The sequence below is a fragment of the Oncorhynchus gorbuscha genome, linkage group LG24, assembly GCF_021184085.1.
Source record: "Oncorhynchus gorbuscha isolate QuinsamMale2020 ecotype Even-year linkage group LG24, OgorEven_v1.0, whole genome shotgun sequence".
Lineage (NCBI taxonomy): Eukaryota > Metazoa > Chordata > Actinopteri > Salmoniformes > Salmonidae > Oncorhynchus > Oncorhynchus gorbuscha.
The window spans coordinates 35,172,328-35,186,001 of record NC_060196.1 but is presented as its reverse complement, the minus strand read 5'-3'; the positions used below and the strand labels follow the sequence as shown (position 1 = coordinate 35,186,001).

Sequence of the window (13,674 nt, the reverse complement as noted above, 5' to 3'; positions counted from 1 at the left end):
CAATGACGGCCTAGGAACAGTGGGTTAACTGCCTTGTTCAGGGGCAGATTGATTTTTACCTTGTCAGCTTGGTGATTCAAAACAGTGATCACTAAGGTCATTACAGAAAACACCAGACTGATTCCTATCAGGATTATTTGTAAGGATAACATTAAGGAAAGTAGCCTTTTCTGGGTGTTTGGAGTCATACCTTGTGGGATTGGTTATAATCTGACAAGGATTTAGGGAGTCCCATTGCTTTAGGACTTGGTCAGGTGGTTTAAGTATGTCCCAGTTTAGGTCACCTAGCAGGACAAATTCAGACTTAGTATAAGGAGCCAGGAGAGAGTTAGGTTATTTAGGGTACAGTCCGGTGCTTATGGTGGCCGATAACACCCAGCAACAGTGAACAAAGAGTTATTGGAAAGTTTGATGCGTAAAACCAGGGCATCAAATTGTTTGGGGACAGACTTGGTGGAGACAACCGAGCACTGAAGGTGATCCTTGGTAAAGATTGCCACTCCACCACCTTTGGAAGATCTGTCTTGCCGAAAAAGGTTATAACCAGAAAGGTAAACATCAGTGTTCCAAACACTCTTTCTTAACCACATCTCAGTAATGACCAACACATCTGGATTGGAATTGTTAACCAACACTTTCGATTTATACATTTGAGGTAATAAGCTCTAGTGTTAATGTATAGAAAACCTAGGTTTTTACGAGAGCAGAAATCAGTGAAGCAGATAACAGAGCACAAATCAGAATTGGGGCTAGCAACAGTAGATATGCCATGATGTACATGCACATCTCCAGATGTAATCAGCAGTAATAACATCAGGTCACGGCAGAGGACAGGGAGAGCTCTGCAGTGTTAATTTATAACAGTTGCATGTGCATTAGATGGCAACAAGATCATATTGTACATCAATTTCTGTATGTATTGTTGTGAATTGTTAGATACTAATGCACTGTTGGGGCTAGGAACCTAAGCATTTCACTACACCCACAAATAAATATGTGCATGTGACCAATACAATTTCATTGATTTGAATGAAGGGGGTTATTGAGGAGAGAAGCATACTCCTCTGTTTGCCTATTAACGAATTGATACTCTCCTACGTATCAAATCAAATTGTATTGGTCACATGCGCCAAATACAACAGGTGTGGACCTGAAATGATTACTTACAAGTCCTTAACCAACAAAACATTTCAAGAATGTCACTTATCGGTTTCCGGGTCACGGAGGACAGAGGAGTCAAGGAGAGGACAGACTTTATTCCCAATTGAGTATTTCCCTTAGGATTAAGTCACGTGTGCTGCTCGCACATTGAAATCCACAGGTTTTAAAGCTTTGTTCACATTGGCAGTTTGAAGTGACTCAAATCACCTTCATAGGTGGTTTAAAGTCAGATACATATCTAATTCCCGGCCATGCGGCACAATCAAATCTGATATATTTGCTATATCTGATATATTTGGAATATATTGTTGCTTGCTAGCTACTCTGTTGACAGTTTGACAAGAACATGTGGTAGCTTGTTAATTTTTTACAAACAAATGAGTGAATGTGCTAGAAAGCTAATCAGCTACCTAGCTTGCTAGGTGACTTTAAGTGAGGTGAGGTGAGGCTTTAAAAGTGTTCTTACACTATGAATTTGAACATTCAAAGCAACTGGGAAACATCAATGACAGTCATTGTTTCTACCTTAGCTTGCTACACAACTTCTGAGTGATAGAAGCATGAGCACCACCACCAATAAACCTACGCCACAGCACACACACACATAGTTCCTATGACAACTAGCATAGCATGTCAGCAAATGACGGCTGTCTGACCACACACAAATCTAATTTGGTCACTTGTAACTTGCTGTTTGGACAGTCAGTATTCCAAAACTGATTGATTTGAGCGTTAAGGTATGAACAATGCTTAAGTGTTATGCTTGAGATGGTGATGGACTGAGCGATCAGCCAACGAAAATCAAGTGGGGGGTCTTCCCGTGCCTGCCATACTGGGCATGTTATCTTATGTCCTGGGAATGTTCTTGATTTGTTGGGAAGACACTTGTCTTCAACTGTAGGCATGATGTGAATATCGACAAGATGTCATTTTTGGGCTGCCTAAATATTTTTTTGCAGAAACCTTAAGTTTCACATCAGTAAAATCAGTGCCAACTTTAAATAAAAGTTCCAATCCAAAGAATAGAATATCATGTTTAATGACAGAAAACAACTTTACAGATGAAAGACTACCTTGAGAAAGCACACACAGTACGTTCAATTAACAAATATGCAAAATGTAACAATCTTTATCAGATGTAACAATAGCGTTTCACCCAAAAACTGACAACCATCATCAATTATGCTTTATTTAAGTTATAATGCTCGAGAAGCCGGGATTTGGAGGATATATTCGCCTGGGTGTTCGTCGAGGGCATGCAAAGCGTGCCAATATATCCTCCAAACATCGACTTCGAGGGCATTATTGCTTTTATTCAACGGGATACCAACATATTCAAATAATGATTAACATATTTGATTAATTTATTCATACTATTACATCCTTCCACAAGATGTAGTCCCGACAGATATATAGGGCTGCTAGCCAAGCTGGCTGGTCGTCTGTTCTATGGGTTTGGTTGCCAGAAACGCGACACATTCGTTCAGTCTTTTTGTTCTGTATATACGGACGCGACCCAGTCGTTCATTCTAAATGTACCATTGCCATACTGTCTGGCAATGTTCTTATACCTTGCTTGCTAGCTAGCCAACTGCGGCTAATTTACAGTCACGTCCAACAGTGCAGCCAGAATAACAACAGAGTAGCTGTATTTGCATTCGTTTAAGCTGTTTTCTAGTGACATTTATTTGGTACGTCCATAACAATGAACTAATCATGCGCAATTCCACCTGGCATGAAATATGTGCGCTCTCTTCAAGACACTGATGTTCGAGAGCTAGCCAACAACACAGCTAACACTAACACAATTTAAAACTGAAGCTGGAAAGACTGCAAAATAGCTACAGTTAATTTTGTTTTACCTGTTTTCTATTGATAGTTCTTTGTATATATCCATAAAAATTATGCATATTCATGATTTCAACTGGCTGAGAAAAGTTTCCTGCCTGTCTGTCTCATCCCGACACTTTCATTACTATGGGACAGCTGGAGATATTGAATATTGAAACAATTTTGCAAATGTCGGAACAAACAGACAGCAATGTTATTACAATTTAGTTTAAAACTAAATGATAGTTTAAAAGAAATGTGAGATAATGTCTAAATGCTATCCCCACTATGCTTTTTATAGTGGGGATAAAGTTTATACATTGGCTGGCTGGGCTGATGAGACAGTGGATTGCGCAGTCAGGTGGAAAAGAGTAAATAGGCATTTTAACGTCATAGATTTAGCTGGTGGTAACTTGTGGAATAGACAACAGCTGGAATGCAGTTTTAACCAATCAGCATTCAGGATAAGGCCCACCTGTTGTATAATTATTAACAACTACTTGAAATATGAGAAGATGTCCCAATACAATGACATTAAACTTGCTAAAGCAAAACAATAATATGAAGCTCACTGGTCACACACTGGTTGAATCAATGTTGTTTCCACGTAATTTCAATGATATTACATTGAACCAACGTGGAATAGACATTGAATTGACGTCTGCACCCGGTGGGTTGCATAGCCTTCACAACCAAAACATAAGTTCATAACATTTCTTCTATTAGGAATAGCAAACTGACAACACAGGCATTTGTACAACATAATTATATTTTGCATCTGTAACTTGGAGACATGACACTGGTTAATTCAGCTCATCTGAAGTGGTTCATTGAGTACATTCTGTTGTACAACTGGTTCCCAACAGTTTAATCTGTAAATTATATCTCAATCATCTTTGAGTATATTTGAAATATGTCGCTAAAAACAGTTTCTTGCCAACAATGTTTGTCCCCGTTATTTAGTTTTACCTCTTGTGGAGACCACCAGATGCAGGATAATTTTAATACACTTGTCCATGATGAGGACATACACATTAGGATGATTAGAAATAATGCTAGAGGGCAATGCCAGGGTAATGGAATTACGCTTTAAAATATATGCCAAACAAAAACCACTGATTTTAAAGTTGAACAAACCATAAAACTCTATGCAGAAGGTCTCCTTTGAACAATTTACACAGAGCATTTCACGAAAACACATTTACATGTACTTATGCGACCACGTTTTCCAGAAACTTTGTTAAATATCTGCACCAAATTAAGAGTCAAAGATGCGGATTAGGCCCTAATCTATCTCTTATTTCAACTCATGAAACATGGGACCAACACATGCATCTCCACATGTTGCATTTATATTTTTGTTCAGTATATAAATGCATAATTATGGAGATGAATATCATTCTCTTCATGATGATGTATCCTGAATAGGTACACAAAGGTAGAAATATGCATATTCTTATTTAGCATATTTGGGTATTGTTCTACACACTGGCTATTATTGTAATGAGCTCCGCCCCCAAACAAGACCACATTTGGTTTGTCCGGATCAGACCAAATCGGAAACAATCAAAGAAGTCTGTTTCACAAATTTGGGCATCACAGTACAGCACAGTAGAGCATAGTAGAGTACAGTACAATACAGTACATTATACTGCACTCTACTCTGGTGTGCTGTACTGTACTGCAGTAAACTCTACTCTATTCTACTCTAATTTTATTTACTGTACTGGGCTCTACTATGCTCTACTGTACTGCACTCTGATGTCCAAACTTGTGAAACATAGATGATTGGTTAAGGTTTGGTCCGGCCAGGGCGGACTGATCAAATTTAAACTCGCTTTCAACATCCATGGACATCCGGTGTCGGTAGGTGCTCATTGGGTGAGGATGCTTCTTACAGTAAGTGGAAAGAGGATAGGTGGTAGGTGTCATGGTAGGTGTCAATAAGAGCTGAGAGTATCAAGGCACAAGGCGAGACCCAGATGCAGATGTTTGGAGTCTTACAATGTTTATTAATCCAAAGGGGTAGGCAAGAGAATGGTCGTGGACATGAAAAAAAGGTCAAAACCAGATCAGAGTCCAATAGGTACCCAAGAGCAGGCAGAATCAAGGTCAGGGCAGGCAGGATGAACAGGCAGGCAGGAAAGTAGTCCAGAGTCAAGCAGGGGTCAGAACCGGGAGGACTATAAAAAGAGAATAGAAAAGGAGTACGGGAAAAACACGCTGGTTGACTTGACTAAACATACAAGACGATCTGGCACAGAGACAGGAACCACAGGGATAAATAGACTGGGGAAAATATCGCGACATCTGGAGGGGGTGGAGACAATCACAGGAACAGTTGAAACAGATCAGGACATGACAGGGAGAGGTGACATTAAGTGTAGAAAGAGATAGAGAGAGTGGAAGAGAGATAGAGAGGGAGAGGGAGGGGTTGCCCAGACCATTTTCACAGTCTTGCATTGACCATCAGACAACAGAAAGAGAAAAAACAGTTATGAGCTGAACATAAAATTATGCCAGTGGAAGGGTGGACAGTAGCAGGTGACCCAACTGTGGTTTGTGAGTTCTATGATTTCCCATTGTAGGCAATTCAATTGCAGTAATTCCATTACTGATTTTTCTGTAATTCTGTTACTGATTTGGTGACTGAACTACGAATTTGAATCACTTAATAATTCATAAACAAACTTGATATCAGTAAAAACAGTATAACAAATTGGTAGGTTTACCTTTACTTGTTACCTCTGTGAACTTTCATTATCCTCACGCGGGAGAGAAATTAGAAAATATCTTAAAGAGATGTGGGAAAGGAATTACAAGGCCCAAGGCAATGTTTCTTAAACTTACAGAAGGTAAATCATTTCTCCAAAACAAAATATAAGTGTTAATATTAGTTGGCAGGGGTTTTGACTTCAACATTGTGTTTCTTGTCCCACTTTTCTTGTAAATGTAGTCTATGGCCTTTTCCCCATATCTTTAACCCCAAAAAGTATTTGCTTATTCCTAAGGAGCAATCAACTGTTGACTCAAAATGCCAGTCATATAGATCTAGCAAAGAAGTCTTAAAAATGCAACAAAACAATGGTACCCCAACAATATCAATATACAGCATTAAAGGAAGTGGCCCACACTGGGTTTTAACTGCCAACCCCTCGTGTGTCTGACCATGCTCCTCTAACAGGACAAATAGCTTGCACCTCTTGAGCTGAGAGACATGGGTCATTTGCAATAAATATCATACAAACAATTGTATGAGGACACCTGCTCATCGAACATCTCATTCCAAAATCATGGGAATTAATATGAAGTTGGTGCCCACTTTGCTGGTATGAAAGCCTCCACTCTTCTAGGAAGGCTTTCCACAAGATGTTGGAACATTGCTGAGGGGACTTGTTTCCATTCAGTCACAAGAGTATTAGTGAGGTCGAGCACTGATGTTGGGCGATTAGGCCCGGCTCGTAGTCAGTGTTCCAATTCATCCCAAAGATCCTCGATGGGTTTGAGGTCAGGGCTCTGTGCAAGCCAGTCAAGTTCTTGCACATCAATTTCAACAAACCACTTCTGTATGGACCTCACTTTGTGCACAGGGGTTTTGTCATAATGGAACAGGAAAGGGCCTTCCCCCGAACTGGTGCCACAAAGTTATCAGTGTATGCTGTAGTGTTAAGATTTCCCTTCACTGGAAGTAAGGGGCCTAGCCCGAATCATGAAAAACAGCCCGAGACTATTATTCCTCCTCCACCAAACTTTACAGTTGGCAGTAAGCATTCGGTCAGGTAGCGTTCTCCCGGCATCCACCAAACCCAGATTCGTCAGTCGGATTGCCAGATGGTCAAGGTTGATCCATAGCTAGTGAACGCATTTAAACTGCTCCAGAGTCAAATGGTGCGGACGCTTGGCATTGCGCATGGTGATCTTAGGCTTTGGTGCGGCTGCTCGGCCATGGAAACCCATTTCATGAAGCTCATGGCGAACAGTTATTGTACCGATGTTGCTTCCAGAGGCAGTTTGGAACTCTGTAGTGAGTGTTGCAACCGAGGTCAGACAATTTGTACACGCTATGCACCTCAGCACTCGGCTGTCCCATTCTGTGAGCTTGTGTGGCCAAGCACTTTGCGGCTGAGCCGGTGTTGCTCCTAGACTTTTCCACTTCACAATAATATCACTTACAGTTGACCGGGGCAGCTCTAGCAGGGCAGAAATTTGACAAACTGACTTGTTGGAAAGGTGGCATCCTTTGACAGTGCCACTTTAAAAGTCACTGAGCTCTTCAGTAAGGCCATTCCACAGCCAATGTTTGTCTATGGAGATTGCATGGCTGGGTGCTCGATTTTTATACAGCTGTCCTTAACAGGTGGGGCTGAAATAGCCGAATCCACTAATTTGAAGGGGTGTCCACATACTTTTATATAAATAGTGTCGTTTCCATTTTTCTGAGGCTGAATACCTAAAGATTTTGTCTCAATAATTAATTTTACACTCCATCTCAAAATAAGATGTTGTTATCTTGTTTCCTAATTTGATTTGAAATTTTATTTGCTTTCCCTTGCAATAATTAAGTTTAATTTAATAAATGATCCCACAAACTATAGAAAACAACACAATGCATAATTTGAATGCCAATAAGAAGGAATGTCCTGATGATGTTCACAAAACTTCACACCCTTGTCGTGTTCATGCAAAAGGCAACAAGGCATTTGTCTCATAATATAGATACACCTTTGTTTTTGGTAAAGGAAAAAAAGCTTTGTCATACCCATGCGAAAACACCAACACAATTGAATTGAAGCTTTAATTAATCTATGTCTGAGGTTCAGCGATATCCTCCTCAGGTGAGGTCATTGAGCGGACAGAGGCCCTTGGGACTGGGACCCAGCGATAGACTGGTAGAGGGTAGTGCTGACCTCTTGGTGTAAGACTGGGCCGTGTGGCTTTCCATATTGTTGAGCGGGATGCCCAGCTGTCCATCGCGGTTCTGGCCCTCATTGGAGTTGACTGCCGAGAGGCAGGCTTTGGAAGCGATTGCGAGACTTGACTTCAAGACCAGGGTGCGCAGGGCCTTGCGGTACTCCCTGCGAATGAGGCAGTAGATGACAGGGTTGAGGCAGCAACTGGTGAAGGCCAGACAGTTGGCCAAGGGGAAGAGGTAGGTCTGGACAAAGTAGTAGGAGGGACTGATTTCTGTTAGATCTAGTTGGATCAGTGCACTCCAGAGAGTTAGCACGTTATACGGGAACCAGCAGGTGCAAAAGGAGAGCACCACAACTGCCACGGACTTGGAGACATGAGCCTGTCGCTGTGGGTTGACACCGTTCAGCTTGTGCCGGCAGAGGAAGCGCAGCAGGAGCAGGTAGGAGAGGATCATGATGAAGTAGGGCAACAGGAAGCCAAACAGAAGCCTCAGGAGTTGGTTGACAGCCAGCCAATTCGTACCTTTAGGGAAGCGGAGCAGACATGCAGTGTCATTGGCCATGCCTACTCTGTTGAGATCGGCGAACACGGCACGCGGTGCAGCAGCCACCAGTGCCCCGGCCCATATAAGTGCGGTAGTTACCCGGGAATCACAAAGCTTGTGACCGAGTGGTGCAGCGGGCTTGAGTGCAGTAGCCACTGAACAGTAGCGGGTCAAGCTCATGGCCATCAGGAAGAAGCAACTGGCGTAGACGTTGAGGCCCGTCAGGAGGGACACGGCCTTGCACATGGCCAAACCAAAAGGCCAGTTGTAGTCCAGGGTGATGTCTACTGCCCAGAACGGCAGCGCCACGGAGAGTAGCAAGTCAGCCAGGGCCAGGTTGAACACAAAGAAGTTGATGGCACTCTTGACGATGGTCCGGGTGGAGCAGAGAAGGTACAGCACGAGAAGATTGCCCAGCAGTCCGCCGGTGGCCACGGCACAGTACACCACGGAGATGATGGCGCGCAGCCAGTGGGAGCCATCGCCAGGGAAGTCCAGATTGTATACCATGCTGGTGTTATGGAAGGTCAGGTGGGAATGGTTGCAGGAGGGGTCCTTGTGCAGGATCTGGTACAACATCTCAAGTCTCTGGAAGTCAGCCTCAGACATTTTGGATGTGGACAGGAGAAAACCCACCCAAAAGAGCAGTTGAGAGAATTCTGAATTATGGCTGTGTAGAAGAAGCTGTCAAGAAGAAGCTTTTACAATGGTAAAAGACAGGTCATTCCTGGTTGGTCCGATGTCAAGTTAATGTACATTTATTGATTGTCCTCCATTTCCTGCAAGAAAAGGAGATATGCATATTATTTGTCATGCCTAAAGGGACATTGCTCATCTGATTAAATGAAAGGGTGTCACATATCAAAGCCATACTTGTTTGATCATTTCGAGGGATGTATTGTTATGAAAATATCCATCATAAGATTCATTTCAAAATGTATTTGAAAAACAACAAAATGGCAGCCTCACCACTGGGTTTGCCATAAAGCTGAGGGATGGGGCTTGAGAAATATAACCACTCTCATATTTATAGATGGCGCAACAGTATTATCTGCGTGTGGCAAGAAGCAAGGGCAATATTTAAGCTATACATGGTTATTAACAAACTATGAATTAAAACAACCTTATATTTTAGGTTATGATGGGTTATAGTTGAACTAAGCTCTTAAGGTATTTAGAATTGGTATTCTTCAAAATTTCGATAAAACCCATACGTATTATGCACACATGACTGTAAGTCGCTTTGGATAAAAGCGTCTGCTAAATGGCATATATTATTTATTATTATTATAATTGGTATTCTTCAAAATTCTAAAAGTATTCAGACCCCTTGACTTTTCCCACATTTTTACTACATTAGACTTATTCTAAAATGGATTAAATACATGTTTATCCTCATTAATCTACACACAGTACCCCATCATGACAAAGCAAAAACAGGTTTTTAAAAATGTTTTTCAAATTCAGAAATATCTCATTTACATAAGTACTCACACCCGAGGCAATACTTTGTTGAAGCACCTTTGACAGTGATTACAGCTGTGAGGTCCCATGTAGGTCAGTTGGTAGAGCATGGTGCTTGCAACACCAGGGTTGTGGGTTTGATTCACATGTGGGACCAGTCTGAAAATGTAAGCACTCACTAGTGTAAGTCACTCTGGATAAGAGTGTCTGCTAAAATGTAAATTCATATTTTTGGGTAAGTCTCTAAGAGCTTTCCACACCGAGATTGTGCAACATTTTCCCATAACTCCACAAGCTCTGTCAAATTGGTTGTTGATCATTGCTAGACAACCATTTTCAGGTCTTGCCATAGATTTCAAGTATATTTAAATCAAAACTGTAACTCGGCCACTCAGGTACATTCATTGTCTTCTTGGTAAGCAACTCCAGTGTAGATGTTTGCACTCACTGTATATAGACTTTTTGTTTTCTTTTGTTCTACTGGGTTATTGACTGTATGTTTGTTTATTCCATGTGTAACTCTGTGTTGTTGTTTGTGACGTATGGCTTTGCTTTATCTTGGCCAGGTTGCAGTTGCAAATGAGAACTTGTTCTCAACTAGCCTACCTGGTTAAATAAAGGTGAAATAAAAATCAAATAAAATCTGGCCTTGTGATTTAGGTTATTGCCATGCTGAAAGGTGAATTCATCTCCCAGTCCTTAATGATTACAAGCATACCGATAACTTGATGCAGCCACCCGTATGCTTGCAAATATGGAAACTGGTACTCAGTAATGTGTTGTATTGGATTCCCCCCAAACACAACACTTTGTATTCAGTACAAAAAGTGAATTGCTTTGCCACATTTTTTTTGCAGTAATAATTTAGTGCCTTGTAGCAAACAGGATGTTTGTTTTGGAATATTTCTATTCTGTAAAGGCTTACTTCTTTTCACTCTGTTATTTAGGTTAGTATTGTGGAGTAACTACAATGTTGTTTATCCGTCCTTAGTTCTCTCCCATCACAGCCATTAAACTCTGTTCCTGTTTTAAAGTCACCATTGGCCTCATGGTGAAATCCCTGAGCGGTTTCCTTCCTCTGAAAACGGAGTTAGGAACGACGCCTATATCTTTGTAGTGACTGAGTGTATTGATACACCATACAAAGTGTAATGAATAATTTCACCATGCTCAAAAAGGGATGTAAAAATCAATATCTGCTTTTTTTTTTACCCATCTACCAATAGGTGCCCTTCTTTACGAGGCATTGGAAAACCTTGATGGTCTTTGTGGTTCAATCACAGCCAATCTGTGTTTGAAATTCACTGCTCGACTGAGGGACCTTGCAAATAATTGTATGTGTTGGGTACAGAGATGAGGTAGTCATTCAAAAATAATGTTAACACTGTTATTGCATGCAAAGTGAGTCCATGTGACTTCATGTGACTTGTTAAGCACATTTTTACTCCTGAACATATTTAGGCTTGCCATAACAAAGGGGTTGAATACATTGACTCAATATATGTGAGCTTTCATTTGTAAATTTAAAAAAAGAAAGACCATTCCACTTTGACATTATGGGATATTGTTGGCCAGTGATAAAAACATCTACATTTAATACATTTTTAATTCAGACTGTAACACAACAAAATGTGAAAAAAGTCAAGGGGTGTGAATACTTTCTGAAGGCACTGTACTGATTTTGGAGGTTTACTACCATTATCACACAGCGTTGCCATATGGTCTCATTGTAATTTTTTTCTTACTTTATTATGAAATTGATTTATGAAAACTTGCTTAAAATGAAGACTAACCATTCTTAACTAACCCTTGTAACGATTGCCAATCTTTCATTTAAGGAGAAATGTACACGTTTTTATCATAATCATGTATGGTGTAGGAAGGAGTAGCAACGAAGTGATAGTATGGGCCATATGGAAACATCATGCAGTAAGGGAGTTTATTAACTAATTACACAATGTACATTGTAGATACAAATTCATGTTTTTAAACACCATCCATTATAACACAATGACAAGGACAATTGGGTAACGTTATAATTTAATATTGAGAATGATACGCAATCATTCAAAATTAACTACGCTTATCTAGCCTATAGTATTCAATTTTTATCGTTTGTATCAATGGACAGAAATAAGTACCCTGAGGCTGAAACATTGCAAACTTAGTATAGCCTACTTGCTCTGTAGGCGAAATACAATTAATTACATTTAAGCAAACAGAAAACATCTAAGAACATTAGGCTATGCATGTTTTAGATGGATAAAATCCATCTTATTGATTCAGATATTCTTTCAAATCATATCATATTCTCCGAAGTGTTATCAACAAAATATAATTGGGAAAACATATGTTTTATTGTCACATAGGTGCAGTGAAATGTGTTGTTTTACAGGTTCAGCCATAGTAGCACAGCGCCCATTGAGCAAATGAGTGTTAAGTGCCTTGCTTAAGCGCACATCGCCACGGGAATAACGAACCAGCCTGTTCCTGGGCCAACCGCATAACCGCTAGGCTACCTGCCGCCTGCTTTAGTTATTCAAACGAGACAGCTAATATTAGAAAATATGGTTTATGGTCAAGCAATTTAACAAAATCAAGTAGCCTAGGTGATTCCGCACGTATCCCTTTTCAGAATTGAAACAGACAAGTGCGCTTGTCATAAAAATGAATTCGATCTATGTGCAATGGAAAGTTATCCAACTAACAATGACAGGAAATACATATCGGACGTGAATGTAAAAGTCTGCCTAACATTACAGATGAGCTCTCACCTGACTTGAATGGACGGTAATCAGTTCAGTGGGCTTCAGTTGCTCCGATGCCAATGTTCCACAGGTCCGCTTTTGGAGGTCCGCACCATCCGAAAAGACCACCTGCCTCAGCAGCGTTTGAATGTAGCAGTGGAACAGTTATGAACAGATGAACATAATGCAGACTGGACTGCAACCTTGCATCTGTCCCTCCCCGTTGCAGTTCCTAAATTCACACTGTCCCGCTGGTACGAAACACTTCGGAACAGTTCACTGGTGGGGACGCTCGTTTTGTAAACTACAAATAACCTGTGTGAATGACGTTTGAGAAGTGAATGCATTACTCATCGAAAGGGTTATATAACCCGATCCAATTTGCCTGGAATCCACTAACGTTGCGCGTTTAATATAGCAACTACACGTATTAATAAATGGACTGGAATTAAGGCGACAAATTGTCGTTCTTAAATTGAACCAAGAGCCAAATAAAATGAAAACATACCCCCTGTTGCCCTTATCAAAAGTTCCACGATATCAACGAAGTCATAACTTTATACAGTTCAAATGAACGGGATATGCTTGGGAAAGTGAAAGGTGTGATGGCATAGTGGCCTAGAGAATCTTAAACGAAAAAAAAGGTTCTGCCAGAACATGTAGCCAGAATTGCCTCCAACAATATCGGATTTACACTAAATAAGTGGTCTACCTTTTAATTCATGCATGTTGCCCAGTTGCAGTGAAAAACAATTTTTCAAATCAAGGCGAGGTCTACAGTGAGCTACAAAAGTATTTGGACAGTGACATATGTTGTTTTTTTCTCTGTACTTTACCATTTAAAAAAATGATCTCCTCTAGACATAGGATCATCATTATCCACGAATCATTCAGGATTATCCTTAATCGTGGTAGCATCCACATTCATTTAGACGTGTTTAGAAACATATTCTATTCTTATTTACAATAAAAGTGACTAAAATGTCACAAGACATTATTTACCATTCATTTCTA

At 40.5% G+C, this 13,674-nt stretch overlaps 1 protein-coding gene across 1 annotated transcript; it reads right to left on the bottom strand.

The window, feature by feature from the left end:
• Positions 1-7,238: 7,238 nt before the first annotated feature.
• On the bottom strand, positions 7,239-12,861 carry LOC124012028 (relaxin-3 receptor 1-like). Its single transcript, XM_046325376.1, has 2 exons — positions 12,688-12,861; positions 7,239-9,228 (listed from the first exon to the last, which is right to left on the bottom strand). The coding sequence occupies exon 2, from the start codon at positions 9,056-9,058 to the stop codon at positions 7,823-7,825; it is 1,236 nt and encodes a 411-aa protein (XP_046181332.1). The 5' UTR covers positions 9,059-9,228; positions 12,688-12,861; the 3' UTR covers positions 7,239-7,822.
• Between the last annotated feature and the right edge of the window lie 813 nt (positions 12,862-13,674).